The following is a 15,544-nucleotide window of genomic DNA, read 5'->3' on the forward strand; positions in this document are numbered from 1 at the left end:
CTGGACCTCACCTCTGAAGAGGGGAAAGTGCCCCTCACATCATAACCGTGAGGCAGGCGCAGTCGTGAGCACATTCTGTGAACTGTTGAGGGCTGGGTACTGTCAGTGACTCACGTTTACTGAGCACTTACTACGTGCCAGGCTGTTTGGGCATTTCCTGTCTATACCAGCTGCCCTATGAGCTATGCCCTCACTTTACAGATGAGGAGTCTGAGGCTCATGCTCACGTAAGCACAAGGATGGGGGCTAGGTGTAGGTTGCAAGCTGCCCCCTCCCCATGGGAAGTACAGGGGTTCCTGGCCAGGGACTCTGCCTAATACCTGTTTTCCTGCCCAGCCTGCCAGGTCAACGTCACGCTGGAGGGCCGTCTGGACACGCAGGGCGTGCTGAGCACACCCTACTTCCCCAGCTACTACTCTCCCAGCACCCACTGCTCCTGGCACATCACGGTGAGCCCTGCCCCCACTGCCGCCCGCCCTCGGTCCAGAGCCCTCCACAGGCCTCTGGGACACAGGAGAGGAAGGGCAGGGTCTGGTGCTGCTGAAGGCCTACAGGTTGAGGTCTGGGTACCAATCCTGCCAGGGTCGGGTGTGGCACAGCCAGGGTCTCCCTGATGGTCACCGGGATGTCTGTTGAGTGACTGTCAGTGGCCGGCCCTCTCCCAGTGTTGTCTGGGGAGCTGGCGTCCCGGCGTGGTCCCTCTCACGGGTCGGGTGATGACCCACTCCTTCCTCCCAGGTGCCCTCTCTGGACTACGGCCTGGCCCTCTGGTTTGATGCCTACGCTCTTCGGAGGCAGAAGTACGACCTGCCGTGTACCCAGGGCCAGTGGACGATCCAGAACCGGAGGTACCGCCTCCCAGCACTCTCCCCCTTCCCCCCAGGTACCCCTCTGGGAGCCCAAGTTCGAGCCTCAAGGGGCAGGTGAGGGAAGCCAGTGGAGGCTGGAGCTGGTGCAGGCCGGAGCTGGTTCTGGACCTTGCCCCGCCCCGCCCCTCCCTGGCCCCGCCCCCGCCCCGCCCTGGCCACGCCCCGGCCCTACCACACCACGCCCCAGACACGCCCCTTCCCCGCCCCGGCCCGGCCCCGCCCCGGCCCCACCTCTCCTGCTGCAGGGTCTCAGTCACATACTTGTCCTCAGAGGCCGCGATGCATCTCCGCGGGTGCTGTAGTCCTGGGTCAGGCACCTTGAGTTCATGGCTGGGATGAGGCGGGGGACAGGCCCCCAGGCACTCAGGGCCCCCAGACCCACACCAGTCCTGCGAGGCACCTCTTCCCTCTTCCCGACTGCCCAGGCACAGCCAAAGACAGACACTATCTCTGGTGCTGACCGCTCCCAGAGAGACCCGGGTCACTCAAGGACGCGAGGGTCCCCTGCAGGACACTCACCTGTTCTCTGCTTCCACCCTCGGCCCCTCTTTTAGTAACGAAGCAGCCAGCCCCTCTGGGGGGCGGGGGACAGTAGACAGAGGGATCTGGCTAAGAGAGGGGTGTCACCAGGGCCAGAGTGGCTGGGGTTTAGCAGAATGCAGGTCAGTGCTCCCTGGGGTAGCCACCAGGGCCCCTGCTGGTCCTGAGGGTGGGTGGGGCAGGCGATGGGAGGCGGGGAGCCCATGAACGTTCCCCTTCATCTGGGAGAGGAGGGAACTCTGAGGGACAATCCCGAGGGTGGGGACTCAGCGTCTAAACAGGGCCATGGGGAACATCCTGTCCAGGGAGGGAAGCAAGGTCCAGGCTGGGGGAAGGGCTGGGAGGGGAGGGAGCCCTCTGGAGGGAAGGAGGCCCTCCCCCGCTCCTCTGTGGGAGAGAAAGGTCCGGGAGGAGGAGGGACCTGGCGCAGCCTTGGCAGAGCCCTGGATGCTCCCTCCCTGTGAGAAGGGCCACTGTCCAGGGACGTTGACGAGCAGGGGGCCTCTGCCCTCCCAGCCCACTCGGGACTCTGGGGGTCTAACAGGTGGGGATTTTTTTTAGGATGCAATTCTAGAGTTCTTTATTTTATTTTATTTTTTAGTCGTAAATGGACACACTACGTTTATTTTCTATTATGTTTACTTTTATGTGGTGCCGAGGATCGCACCCAGAGCCTCACATGCACAAGGCAAGTGCTCTGCCACTCAGCCCCAGCCCCAGCCCCAATTCTAGAATTCTTGATTTCTGGGCTTCACAGATTTTGAGCACCCGATGTTCCACTCTTCCATTTGGAAGTTTCTAGAATGCTAGGATTCTTGGGTTCTGCAGTTGGTGTCCCCGTGGCCAACACTTGCGCTCTGCTTGTTGGTTGACCCCATCAGACAGGACCGTCCTGACAAAAGTGACGGGATTGACAAGGCTCAAGGGACATGACGTTCCTGTCCAGCTTTTTGCCGTTTATCAGGGACCATGACTAAAAGAAAGGGCAAGAAATGCCCGTGGTGTGGCCAGGGCCAGGGCTGTCCGGGGAGCAGAGGCGCCTCCTAGCAAGGGGACGGGGCGTTCCTAGGCGTGGCTGCCCGGCTCCTTCACGCAGCTCCCTCAGGGGCCCTCCTTCCTCACTCAAGCTGATAAGGGGGAGGTCACCACAGTGTCCCCAGAGTAACCCTAAGATGGGCCTATGATTCACACTTCTGTGAATGAAGGTGACGTGTTTTCCTGCCACTAGAGCTGACTCTGATATCTCAGGGAGGCCTGGGAAGGAGGGCGTGTGGACCTGGGTCCACTCCCTAGCCCCACCCCAGGGCAGCGCCACCCGCCGGGCACCAGGACCAGCACAGGTGCTCGGTGCTCAGCACAGGGCGAGTCCTTTGGCCCCACCCCCGGGGATGCCACTGCTCTGTCTCCCAGAGCCAGGGGAGTCTCAGCAGGATGAGATGGCACCCAGAGGGGTCCAGTCAGGCCTCCCCCACCCTCCCAGGCCACGAACAGTGGGGGCCTGCTTCCTGCGCCCGAGCAGGCAGGCAGAGGGCTGGCTGCTGGGGGGCCCAGGACTCACGAGCTTCCGTGGGCATGGGGGGTGTGGAGTGGGAACAGAGATGGGGAAAGTCTGTCTGAAATGGACGATGCTCTGATGGCCCAGCTGTGGGCAGCAGGACAGGTGCAGTGGGATGGGGGGCCCTGAACTGGGGACGTGTGGGCTGGACGGGCGGTTGAGCCAACCCTCCCCTCTGTCCAGTGGAGACCCTGAGGCCAGGAGGCTCAGGACTCGGCCTCTTGTGCCGCTCCGTGTTGGAGGGACTTTGGGGTGTGGCCAAGTGGGGGCTGGTAGGAGGGGAAGCTTGGCAGGTCCCCACTCCCTCACTCCCAGCTCCCGGGCCTCCTGTGAGTGGAAGGTGCGGAACTCTGGATGTCCCGTCCTCACCTGGGAAGCACAAGGGTCGGGCAGCCCAGGCCCCGATCTCAGGTGTTTGCCCAGCAGAAAGCCGTCGCTGATCTCGAGCCCCCAAGGAACCTCATTCCGGCCGGGGCCGTGAGGTGGAAGGGGCTGGAGCTGGAGGCCGCCGGCCAGGGCCCTCTGCTTTCTGCTTGGGTGAGGTCTTCCCTCTCAGCACTCAGAACTCAGCTCAAAAATGTGCCCCAAGCTGGGGGCGTGGCTGGGTGGCAGAGCATTTGCCCCGTTTGCATGAGGCTCACATTCTATCCCCAGCACTGCCTGTAAAAGGGTGGGGATGGGAAACAGATCCCCCTGTGCTGAAGATTAAATGAGACAATGCATAGAGAATGTTGGCACACACAGGTCTCGATAATGAAGCATCGTGTGACACCCACCATTCCTTGATACCTGGCTCTCACTGTACTAGTTGGGCACTGAGGCTTATAAGGGTCATGGTACTGTCTTCTTCGGTCCCATCAACCCAATGAGAAAGTAGGTGCTTATACCAGTGTCCTACTCTGTTTTCTCTGACTGCATCAAAATACCTGAGACAGGATAATTCCTAAAGAAAAAAGGTTTATTTGGCTCACAGTTCTGGATGCTGGAAGTCCCAGAGCATGGCACCAGCACCTGGTGAGGGTCTCGTATGGCATCATAACATGGTGGAGGGTGTCACATGGAGACAACTGCTCTCAAGGTGACCCATTAAACAGTTAATTAATTAATCCATGAATCCATTCATGAGAATGGAACCCGCTTTACCCAATCACCTCCTGAAGGTCCCACCTCCAAATACCATTAACACATGAATTCCAGGAACTCACCCCAAACCACAGAGAGGCAAAGTCATTAGTGCAAAGACACCCAGCTTGTAAGCCAGAGTCGAGCCAGGCAGCCTGCTGCAGAGCGTGTGGGCACAGGTCTGCGGTCTGCGTGGCCCGTGCCACCGGCCTCCCCCTCGGCTGAGCTGTCCCCCATGCTCTGTGCCAGAGTCCCTCTTGTCCTTTCCTCTGAGAGCAACCCCGGGGTGTAACTCAGGGCCAGGGTCTCCCAGTGGAGCCTCGTCCCCTCGCCAGGCTCCCGCATGCCCATGGGAAGGGAGGGCAGAGGGGTCGCTGCCTCCCAGGAGCCTGGTCGTCCCTGGGTCTTGGTTTTGTTCTGGGGCTCTGGGAAGGACGGGCCCGTGTGCTGGGGAGTGCTGTGCCCCGGCTGCTTGGGTGCTGATAACGATCGCTCTCCGTCACTCTGGGCTGATGCTGGGAAATTCTCTGCCTGAGCGTTTGTTGGGAAACCTGGCGTGGGTGGAGAGGTGGGTGGGTCTGGGGGGCAGGCGCGGGGCGCGGGGTGTAGGGTGGGGAGGCCCAGCCCTTTGGCTTCTTGGTGAGGAGGCCAGGGGTGGTCAGGGGAGAGGGTGCCTGAGCCCTCAGGGCAAGTGGACAGGAAATGCCCGCCCGGCCTCCAGAGGCTGGGCACGAGGGTGCCCCTCACCGGCTGCCGTGAGCCTGCCCTGTGGCCTGTGACCTCTCTAGACCCACTGTCTCCTGGTGCTGGGATCCACTGAGCCCCCGATCCTGCTGGTGGCCTGGGGGCAGTGGAGGGACCCGTCCTCCTGAGGTGCAGCCGCAGCCTGCTGGGTTTCGCAGAAGCCACCTCCCTGGGTGCCACCGCAGTGCAGGCTTCCCCCTTTCCGGGAACCTGTCCCTCACTGGCTTCCTCTCCTGTGATGTCACTTCTCCTATGACCTGCAAAGCCGCTTCCACCGGCTCCCAGCCCTGGAGGCCAGGCCGGGGTCAGGCGGCTGGGCTGACGGGGCCCCTGTGGCCAGCCTGGCTCTGGGGGCCTCTCTGCTCCCCACCCAGGCCCTGGGCGGCCAGTGTGCCTGTGGCCACCCTGTGCTGGTGCTGGCCGTGGTGGAGGCTGGGTCCCCTGTTCCCAGATGGCCACAGCCTGCCTGTCAGCCCTGTGCTGTCACAGTCATTGCTCCTAAAACACGGCACCAGGGGTTCCGTCGCCCGGTTTACTGACGAGACCTAAAGCTGTCTGAGGCAGGATCCTGTCCCCAAGGCCACACAGGCCATTCAGGTGCCAAACCTCGAACTCAGTTCTGCAAGGCCAGGTCCAGGGCTCTGGCCACCGGGCGGGACACTGCTCTTCCTGTCCCTCTTTCCCTTTAGCCTGTCCTGAGGAAGGACGGAAGGAGTGCCCCCTCCTCTCCACCCACCCAGGAGTCTCCCATTCCTGCGGTTGCCGGCAGGCAGGGTGGACAGGGTCCCTGCTCACCATCTGGTGAGGCAAGGACAGAATCCCCCAAGCCAGAGAGGCGGGACAGCAGGGCGCAGGGCAGCAGCGCCTCCCTCACCCAGCGCTCAGCCCCGGGGCACAGGGCGCGCAGCCGCCACTCTTTCTGGGTGCTCCTGGGCGGCCTTGGTGGGTGGGAGGAAGGGGAGCCAGAGGCCAGGCGTCCCCCAGGAGCCTCCGCGGCAGGAGCAGGATGAGCAACTGGCCAGGAGGGACCAGGCTGCTTGGGGCAGGCTCACGGGGTCACACGGGCCCTGGCTATTCGTCCCAGCCAGTGCTTCAGGGTCTCTTACCGTTATCATGTGAAGTAGCTGCTAACTTAAAATGACTGTAGCCCTGCACGGGGTTGGCGGGGGGTAGGCTGTGTCCAGGGTGCACCATGCAGAGGCTGTGGACAGGGCCTCTTGGATGCTTGTCTGGCCCCTGGTAAGGAGAGGCTTTTCCCACGACCCCAGCCCAGCCCCTGCTCCACCGCAAGCACCAAAGGCTGCCGTGATGGACAGGTTCCTGCGGGGTGCAGGAACCCAGGGAAGGGAGCGCGGCCGCGGCCCATTGCCAGCAGAGGGGTCATCCTGCTTGTGGCACTGGTGCCTCAGGCCCTGCCCGAGGCCCAGGCAACCCCGCAGCTTCTCTAGGTTGAAATGTTCCGTTCCCTTCAACGGGGCTCTGTTTTCTCCCTGTGTCCCACAGCTTCTCCATGGGATCAATGACCCGACACCCCCATTTTGACTCTTAGGGATCCATTTGACTCCTTGTTCCCCTGCCCTTATTCCATCCCCTAGTGTCTCTGTCCACTTCCTGGGCAGCCTCAGGGGTAACAACCCGTGGTAGCCCGCTGGTCCCACTAAAAACCACGGACGGGTTGGTGTCTTAGCATGAAAAGGGCTGGGCTTGCTCCTGGGCGCCCCCTGGTGGTGCCAGGTGCCCCTGCGGTGCAGCTGGGGCTGGGGGCATCTAGGTCAGCGTTTTCTATCTCCGGACCCCTTTACTCCAATTAAAATTACGAGCATCCTGCAGAGGTCTTGCATGTGAAGGTCATACAGCTATTATTACAATGCTAGAAATTCACCCAAGATCATTTAAAATAGTTATTACATTTGTTTCCTCTTGCTCCTAGTTTCAGCCACCCACTGTCACAAGGTCTGAAAATATCAAGTGGAAAATTCCAGAAATAATTCCTGAGCGTTAAGTAACTTAATTTTAGCATATTGACGCGACTTTTCTAGATTATTATTAGTTATTGCTAATCTTTCACTGTGCCTAATTTACAGTTTAGCTTCATCTAAGTAGGAACAGGGAGGAAGGGCATCGAGGGCTTGGTACTGTCTGTGATTTTAGGTACCCATGGGGTCCTGGAGGGGACCCCAGTGGAGAAGGGGGACGACCAAGACTCCTTTAAAATGATCATCAGCTTATTATGTGTTCATGTGGAAAACATCCGTGGAAAATCAGTTACGCTTTCTCAAGCCAAATACCGTTGGCGACAGGGAAGAGTCATTTACACATTTTGCGACTTTCTTTAATAAGTGGCTTAGGAGCCCACACTGACCCTGGCATCTGCTTCTGCCCGCACTAGATGACATCATGTCTCACGTGGCGTCTGGAAAGTTCCGCCGTATCACTGTGACGGAAGCCAACAACAGGGTCTCACTGTGACAATGACTTTGGATCCTCAGGGGTCCCCTGCTCGTGGGTGCAAGGTCAAGAACAAGGCCGTGGGTCTGGAGACGGACTCTCAGGAGGCCTGAGTCAGGCCAGGCCCTGGAGGGGCATTGGAGGGGCTCGGTCCCCAGAGCTCATGGTGGGGGAGGAGCCAGGGGGCTCCATGCCCCGCAGGCCAGGGCGTCCGCCGGGTCCTGAGCAGCAGGACTCTGCTCCACCTCAACAGCGCCCTGTGGACAAGTGGGCTAGAGCAGGTCCTCCCGGCCAGGTGGTTGCGGGGAGGCCGGGGCCTGCTGTCCCGGAGGCTCGTTGGGGGTTGGTTGGTGGTTGATTGACTGACTGCTGTTGAGTGTCTGGCTCGCGGTGTTCCGGAAGTTCCGGCTCTGGGCATGAGGTGGCCAGCTGGCGGGGCGTGTCTGTGGTGGGGTGTCCCCCCATACTTTGGGGCTGTCCCTGGCCTCTGGTCTCCACTACGCTCCCGGCTGGAGCATTTCATCCCTCTCTGGAGGTCTCGGGCCTGGGTTCCTTGCGGGACCCCGCTGCAGATTTCTTCTCTCTGTGCCTGTTGGGGCATCCCGTGAGCGGACGAGCTGTCCCTCTTTGTATTGTGAGGGTATCCCACCGGGGACGGAGGGACCCCACTGCTCTGGGGAGGGCCCCATCTCCCAGGGGCGCTTGCACCTGCTCTGTGGGGGCACGTGTGAGGCCTGTTCTCTGGGGCCGGCTCCACCTCCCGTGGGGGCTGTCCCACCTGGCCTTCCAACTGAGCATCCTCCTGATGGGGAGGGCCTCCGGGAGGACGTGAGGGAGCCCCTGGGCAGGTGTGTTCCCACCTGAGTGTGGCTGTGCCTGGAGAATGTCCATCAGCCCCAGACTAGGAGTCCTCGTGGAAGGACCGTCCTTCCATCAAGCCCAGAGGGCCCCGGGGAGCCAGCAGGCGGACAAGGTGGACAGGGGAACGCTGCCTCTCAGCCTTTCCAGGCACAAGGGGAGTGATCTCCCCTGTCTAGAGACTGGTCAGCCAAGACGGTTTGCCCCTGCTGACACACAGGAGCCTTTTGTCGGATCCAAGGTCAGCAGGAATCATTTATAATAAGGAAGGAAAGCGAGACTCCGGGAAGGACCCTGACTGGCCAGAGTCTCAGAGCTCCTGGTGCCTGGGAGAATCTAGACTTTGACTGTTATTCCCTAGGCAATAGGGAGCCATTGAACCTTCTGGAGCAGGAGAGGAACATAGCTGGCTGCTTTCTAGAGGTGACTTGAGGGTGAACAGACACCCCCAGGAGGAATCAAGACAGGATCTGGGGCTGGTGCAGCTCCTGTCCCTGCTGGCAGCCCCGTCCTTGCCCTATCTGTGCACAGGGGCCCAGACTGTGCCTTCCCTTGAACTGGGAAACCAGCTGTGTGTCCTGAGTTGTCTCTGGTCCCCCCCAGGTTGTGTGGCTTGCGCACCCTGCAGCCCTATGCCGAGAGGATCCCCGTGGTGACCACGGCTGGCATCACCATCAACTTCACCTCCCAGATCTCGCTCACGGGCCCCGGGGTGCGGGTGCACTACGGCCTGTACAATCAGTCAGACCGTGAGTACGGCCAGCAGCATGCAGCAGGGGACCCGGGACCCTGTGCCTCTCCCTGCTGCTTACCAGGTTGGCCGACTGTGCGTACGTGTGTGTGTAGCTTGCCTGCCAGTGCTTGGCTGTCACACGTCCTCAGGCACATGCATGCTCACGCCTGCCCACACGTGTGCGCCTGCGCCTGTCTGGGTATGGACACCGGCCTGTACCTGTTCATGCACGTGTATGCACATGCGTGTGGGCGCATCCTGGTGCTAACGGTGCCCTCCTTGCTTCCGTGGCCTCCTGTGGCCCAGCCTGCCCTGGAGAGTTCCTCTGCTCTGTGAACGGCCTCTGTGTCCCGGCCTGTGACGGGATCAAGGACTGCCCCACCGGCCTGGACGAGAGGAACTGTGGTGAGCCTCCATTCGCCCTCGGTCACTGCCTGCCCTGCGCGGCGCCAGCTGAGGCCCCGACACCTGGCACCTGCAGTTCCCCTGTCGGCACCCGAGAGTCGGGGCTCTCACTCAGCTGAGATGGCAGGAGCCTCACCAGGGCCACCCTGTGGGGCTGTGGCAGGGACAACTTGAGACTCGGGTCTCCCAACCCTCAACTCGGGGCTTCTGACCACCAGGCCAACACCCGGCCGTCGGTCTGGCCAGATGTCCAGGAAGGATCAGAGAGGGCGGGGGGCATCAGGAAGGGCAGGCACTGTCAGGGCAGCCTGGGGACAAGTCTTCACCACTCTCAGATGGAGTCCTCGTCCCTTTTCTCCAGGGCCCAGGCTGCCAGCTCTGGTGCCCAGCCCGGGAGGACTCCTGGTGGTCCCCTAGGCCAGGGCTTTCTTGGAAAAGCACCTGAGCCCTGAATCCTGCTGCTGGGCCCGAGAGCCGCGGCCCAGGCAGCCAGGCCGATGTCCCCCTCCACTGCCATCAGAGTTTCCAGTCGGAGGGGGAGAGGAGCAGGAGGAGGCGGAGAAGCACCCCTGTAGGCTGACCCGGCCGCGATGCTGGGGAGGGGCTTCCTCCCTGAACACTGACCATCCAGGGGCCAGTTCTAGCTCAGCCAGGGGACACTGGGCAAGTCACTTCATTCTGCTTGTACCAACGAAATGGGGTGTCTCATGGGGCCGTGGTGACACTCAAGCGCACAGTAGCTGGGAAAGAGCTGTGACGCTCCATGGGCACCACGGCCAAGTCCCAGCCTGGTCCTCAGGTGTCCTCCCACTGGCCCCTCTCTGTCCCCTCAGTGTGCAGAGCCACATTCCAGTGCCAAGAGGACAGCACGTGTGTCTCACTGTCCCGGGTCTGTGATCGGCAGCCCGACTGTCTCAACGGCAGTGACGAAGAGCAGTGCCAAGAAGGTAGGCGGGGCCCACGGGGATCTGGAGGGAGACCCAAGGGGCAGCCGCGTTCCCAGCCCTCAGCACACGTCCCCAGCGAGGGCTTCGGCTCTCAGGACCAAACAATCAATCAACTTTCTGTACCTGTGCCAGTTCCTCCATCAGTGTCTGTGCACTCACCCGCCCATCCTGTCCAACTGTCCACCCATCCGTCCGTCCATCCGTCCATCCATGCATCCATCCATCTTCTGGTCTCCCCCATCACCATGTTTATCCATTGATTGATAAAATCATTCATTTATCCACTGAGTCATCCAACCATCTCTCCCCCTATCCACTGAACTATGCATTTACTGGTTTTCCTAATGACTGTTCTGGGAGTTCACTGTTGAATCCACCCATCCACCCACCTACCTACCCACTCATCCATCCTCCACCCATCCATCCTCCACCCACCCATCCATCCTCCACCCACCCATCCATCCTCCACCCACCCATCCATCTATCCATCCACTCACCCACCCACCCATCATCCACCCATCCATCCACCCACCCACCTACCCACCCATCCATCCTCCATCCACCCACCCATCCACCCACCCACCTACCCACTCATCCATCCTCCACCCATTCATCCTCCACCCACCCATCCATCCTCCACCCACCCATCCATCCTCCACCCATCCATCCTCCACCCACCCATCCATCTATCCATCCACTCACCCACCCACCCATCATCCACCCATCCATCCACCCACCCACCTACCCACCCACCCATCATCCACCCATCCATCCACCCACCCACCTACCCACCCATCCATCCTCCATCCATCCACCCACCCACCCACCCACTCACCCACCCATCCATCATCCACCCATTCATCCTCCACCCCATCTATCCATCCATCCATCCACTCACCCACCCACCCATCATCCACCCATCCATCCACCCACCCACCTACCCACCCATCCATCCTCCACCCATTCATCCACCCACCCACCCACTCACCCACCCATCCATCATCCACCCATGTATCCACCCACCCACCCACCCACCTATCCATCTGCCAATCCGTCCATCCATCCGTCCACCCACCCACCCACCCACCTATCCATCTGCCAACCCGTCCACCCACCCATGTATCCACCCATCCTTGTAACTGACCAGCCAACCAGCCTTGCAGCCTGCCCAGTGATAGACAAGGCGGGGCTTAGGGGAGTGGGAATAAAAATCACTGGGGACATGGCCCCCGCCCTCCAGGGGCACCTGTCAGTAGGAGGACATGACTGGTGACTCCTTTGACCAGAACCTGGACATGGTGTCCGTCCAGTGATGTGGGAAGCCTGGGGCGTGGTGGGCTCCCTAGGGCAGCCAGGCTCCCGGCCTTGGGGAGGAGAGGCGGCGGGGGGCGGGGCAGGCAGCGGGAGCCGCGGGCTCTGAGGTGAAGTGCAGCCAGGAGCAAGTGGGCGCTGGGCAGGGACAGGGAGCCTTCACGGGTCGGCCAAGGCTGGCCCTGCTCTGGGGACCCTAGTCTACAAGTGGAGCCCAGTTCCACCTTCAGGGTCGGCACAGGAGGAGGGGCGCCCTGCTGTGGCCAGGGGCCCTGCTCCTAGAGGAGACGCAGCCCTGCTCTGGGCAGACCAGTCAGAGTGGGGGGGGCTGCCGGGGGTGCAGCCTTTAGAGGGGTCCTCAGGGAGAGGCAGGGGACCCTCAGTCCACACACCCACCTCCCAAGCTCCTCCTGGCTCTCCCCACACCGTCCTCCTGGACTCACTCTGGGAGGTCTCTTGGGGCTCCAAGACGAGCTCTCCTTGGCCTCCTGTCCCCCGCCAGGAGTGCCATGTGGGACGTTCACCTTCCGGTGTGAGGATGGGAGCTGCGTGAAGAAGCCCAACCCTCAGTGTGACGGGCGGCCCGACTGCAGGGACGGCTCGGATGAGCGCCACTGCGGTGAGCTGCCCACCAGCACCTGCGCACGGACGGGGCCTCAGGGACCGTGGGGCGGCTGGGAGGGACTCCTGCCCTTGTGTCTCTTCCTCCGTCCGGTCTCACCGGCTCCCCACCCCCTCCAGACTGTGGCCTCCAGGGCCCCTCCAGCCGCATTGTGGGTGGGGCCGTGTCCTCCGAGGGTGAGTGGCCGTGGCAGGCCAGCCTCCAGGTTCGGGGTCGACACATCTGTGGGGGGGCCCTCATCGCTGACCGCTGGGTGGTCACAGCTGCGCACTGCTTCCAGGAAGACAGGTGAGGAGGCCACACGGGCTAGACCACAAGAGCTGTGGGGCGGGGAGGCCGAGTGGGAGCTGGACACAGAGGCTGTTGTGACCCTTGCGACCTGGCTCCGGCTCCACCAGGAACCCCTGGCTGCTGGGCACCTGGCTCAAGTCCCGTGCTTCCCTTTGGTGTCGTTAAGTTGGGTCTGTGAGTCATTCACTCACTTAGCAATGTTTGTTGTGCTCCTACTACGTGCCAGGGGCTGAGCTGGAGGCTGGGGATTGAGCAGAGGATGGGGCGGCCTGAGCCGGGCATCAGCCTTGACACCCCGCCACAATCTGAGCTGGGAAGGGGGTGGTAGGCAGGGCAGGAAGCCCCCCATCACTTTCCCTGGCCCCTCTGCCCTCTTTCCCGTCTGTGTGGCAGGTGGAACCCTCCACCCCAGGCCCGGGCTCTAGGCCCCGCAGGCCCCTCGAGCTGCAGAGGCCTGCCCTCTTGTCCTCTGCTGGGCATGGAGGTACCTACCCTCTCTGGGTGCACTCTGACCACCAGGCTCCCTTGAGCCCCTCCCAGGCGCCTCGGTGCCCTCAGGGTGAAGGAAGGCTGTGGACCTACCCTTCAGGGGGCCTGGCACCGCCTCGCTGATTCCTCCGCACAGATCCACCCCTCCCCACAAGCAAGCCCAGTTCCCGTGGCCCCTCTGCAAAGTGGGCACACACGAAAAAGGAAATATTGTCCAGTGCTTGGCTAATACTTCACCTGCATTCTCCTGGGGACATGAGAGTGGAAAAAGCCATTCCCATCTCACAGATGAGGGCGTGAGGCCTGGACAGGCGCACTTGTCCAGGGAGGGAGGAGGCTGGGGCTGGAGCCCAGGCCAGGGCAGCGCAGGCCAGCGCTCAGCTCCGACCACCGACCAGGCTGGGAGGGCAGGGAGGGCGGGTGTGGGCCAGTCCCAGGTGGGAAGCTGCTGTCTCAGGGCTCTCTGATGCGAGGCAGCGCTGAGCCACACCTTCCCCACCCGCCCCGAAGCATGGCCTCCCCGGCGCTGTGGACCGTGTTTCTGGGCAAGGTGCGGCAGAACTCGCGCTGGCCAGGCGAGGTGTCCTTCAAGGTGAGCCGCCTGGTCCTGCATCCGTACCACGAGGAGGACAGCCACGACTACGACGTGGCCCTGCTGCAGCTCGACCACCCGGTCGTGCGCTCGACCACCGTGCGCCCCGTCTGCCTGCCCGCGCGCTCCCACTTCTTCGAGCCAGGCCTGCACTGCTGGATCACCGGCTGGGGCGCCCTGCGCGAGGGGGGTGAGCAGGGACCCGCGGTGGGCGGGGCACGGGGTGAGGGTAGGTCTCCCGCCCCATTGGGGCCTGAAGGAGGGCGGAGCAGGTGCCCCAGGGCCCCGCCCCCAGGCCTCCAGGTCTGGGGTTCAGTCAGGCTGGATTTTCATCATTTAATATGACCGGGCCTCTCCCTTCCCTTTGAAAAGGCTTTTAAGGAAAAGTAGGTCATGGGCGTCTGTGTGGGCGAAGGAGCAGGCCGGGACGCCACCCCTCCTGGCAAATCCTGGAGGCAGGGCATGTCGGGGAGGTTTTTAGTGTTTAGCATTTCCCACGTGTAGACTGAATTTGGGGGACGTGATTTCATATAGTCCACCCCATTCAGGGGAGGGTGCAATGGCTCCATTTAAGGAATGAGGAAACTGAGGCCGAGTCACTTAGCTCGAAATCACCTGGCCAGAGGGGGTTGCAGACTAGAACCCAGGACTGCCCGCCTCCAGGGCCCTGGTTCTTCCTGCCGCTCTCGGAAATGGGCTTCTCCCTTCCCCACCTCAGTGAGGGGAGCTGGCCCTCTCTGGAGCCCCTCGGTTTTGTGCACAGAGGATCAGCGGGCATAGCCACAGCCTTGCCCTCATTTGGTGGTGCTGGCTGCAAAATGTCTACAATGATTGACGGCATGGAGGCAGGAGGGAGGGAGGGTGCCCCCGCCCCCGCGGTGCTGGGGATGGAACCCAGGACCTCACACACTCTAGGCAAGAGTTCTACCACGAAGCCACATCCCCGGGCCCCTAGAAATATTTTAAAGATGAGGAAACTGAGGCTCAGGTGAAAAGTCACATGTCCTAGCTGCTCACAGAACAGTGGCAAAGTTAGGCTTGGTTCACTGATTTGTTCAAGCAACGACATAGATGGGCACCTACTACACACCAGGCATCAAGCTGGGCACAGGGATCGAAACTGAAAGCACGTTCTTGGAGGAGGGGTGGTGTGGCTGACATGGACGTGGAGGCGCAGGGTGGGAGGGCTGGGGCCTGGAGGAGTGGTCAGCAGCGTCCAGGGGAACTGGAGGTGTTCTCAGTGAAGGCGCAGGTGTCAGGCTGGAAGACTGTGGGACAGACCAGCAACCAGCCAGGGGGACGGGGTGGGGGGCAGGCAGTGTGACCGGGCAAGGGCTGTGGGGGGACAGCAGGGGTTTACAGGCCACTGTGGGAATCTTGGGCCACTGGCTCGTCAAATGCATTTCACAACCACCTGGGGGCATCAAAACCCCAACACTTGGGCCCTGCCCTAGACGAATGAGACCAAGTGGCTGAGGACTCCAGTGCTGGTCAGGGATCCCAGGAGATCAGGACAGCCCTCCCGGAGAGGTTCTGGGCTGGGAAGGGCTCGCCTGGGTGGGTGCTTAGAAGCCCCACCGGGGGGCGCAACAGAGCAGGGCCAGGAGGCACTTGATGTGGGTGGCGGGGAGGGGAAGCTGGGGAAGACACTAGTCCAGACAGGCCTGGGGGCTTAGCCCCGCAGAGGAGCCAGGACGAGGGGATGGGAGAGCAGCTGGGTGCCAGGAGATGGCGGAAGGTGAATGGGGCTTCTGGGCACTCACATCTCTCCCCCGCCCTTGGCCCCTTGGCAGGCCCCACCAGCAACGTCCTGCAGAAGGTGGACGTGCAGCTGGTCCCGCAGGACCTGTGCGGCGAGGCCTACCACTACCAGGTGACACCCCGCATGCTGTGCGCCGGCTACCGCAAAGGCCAGAAGGATGCCTGCCAGGTGACTCCCGGCCCGTGGGCCAGAGGCAGGAGGGTAATGCTCATGTCACCCGCCATTTGCCACCTGCCACCCAGGTCATGGCCCTTCA

At 61.9% G+C, this 15,544-nt stretch overlaps 1 protein-coding gene and 1 long non-coding RNA gene across 6 annotated transcripts in view; one reads left to right on the forward strand and one right to left on the reverse strand.

Moving 5' to 3' along the window:
* Positions 1 to 15,544, forward strand: part of Tmprss6 (transmembrane serine protease 6) — a 43,610-nt gene that overhangs the window by 17,028 nt on the left and 11,038 nt on the right. For 3 of the 4 annotated variants that reach the window (XM_078052793.1, XM_078052791.1, XM_078052790.1), the window contains 9 exons: positions 337 to 449; positions 739 to 848; positions 8,740 to 8,951; positions 9,176 to 9,274; positions 10,108 to 10,221; positions 12,035 to 12,151; positions 12,274 to 12,442; positions 13,445 to 13,716; positions 15,320 to 15,456. In XM_078052793.1, coding sequence (XP_077908919.1) covers positions 337 to 449; positions 739 to 848; positions 8,740 to 8,951; positions 9,176 to 9,274; positions 10,108 to 10,221; positions 12,035 to 12,151; positions 12,274 to 12,442; positions 13,445 to 13,716; positions 15,320 to 15,456 — 1,343 coding nt within the window. The remainder of the gene's footprint in view (positions 1 to 336; positions 450 to 738; positions 849 to 8,739; positions 8,952 to 9,175; positions 9,275 to 10,107; positions 10,222 to 12,034; positions 12,152 to 12,273; positions 12,443 to 13,444; positions 13,717 to 15,319; positions 15,457 to 15,544) is intronic. The other variant, XM_078052792.1, reaches the window with a different exon arrangement.
* Positions 7,141 to 12,309, reverse strand: LOC120887622 (uncharacterized). Of its 2 annotated transcripts, XR_013440282.1 has the most exons (3): positions 12,171 to 12,309; positions 11,976 to 12,077; positions 7,141 to 9,255 (listed from the first exon to the last, which is right to left on the reverse strand). It is a non-coding gene; the product is annotated as an uncharacterized LOC120887622 (long non-coding RNA). The 2 variants fall into 2 exon arrangements; XR_013440281.1 differs by lacking the exon at positions 12,171 to 12,309 and having other exon boundaries at positions 11,976 to 12,164.

Source organism: Ictidomys tridecemlineatus, chromosome 6, assembly GCF_052094955.1.
Source record: "Ictidomys tridecemlineatus isolate mIctTri1 chromosome 6, mIctTri1.hap1, whole genome shotgun sequence".
Taxonomy (NCBI): Eukaryota; Metazoa; Chordata; class Mammalia; order Rodentia; family Sciuridae; genus Ictidomys; species Ictidomys tridecemlineatus.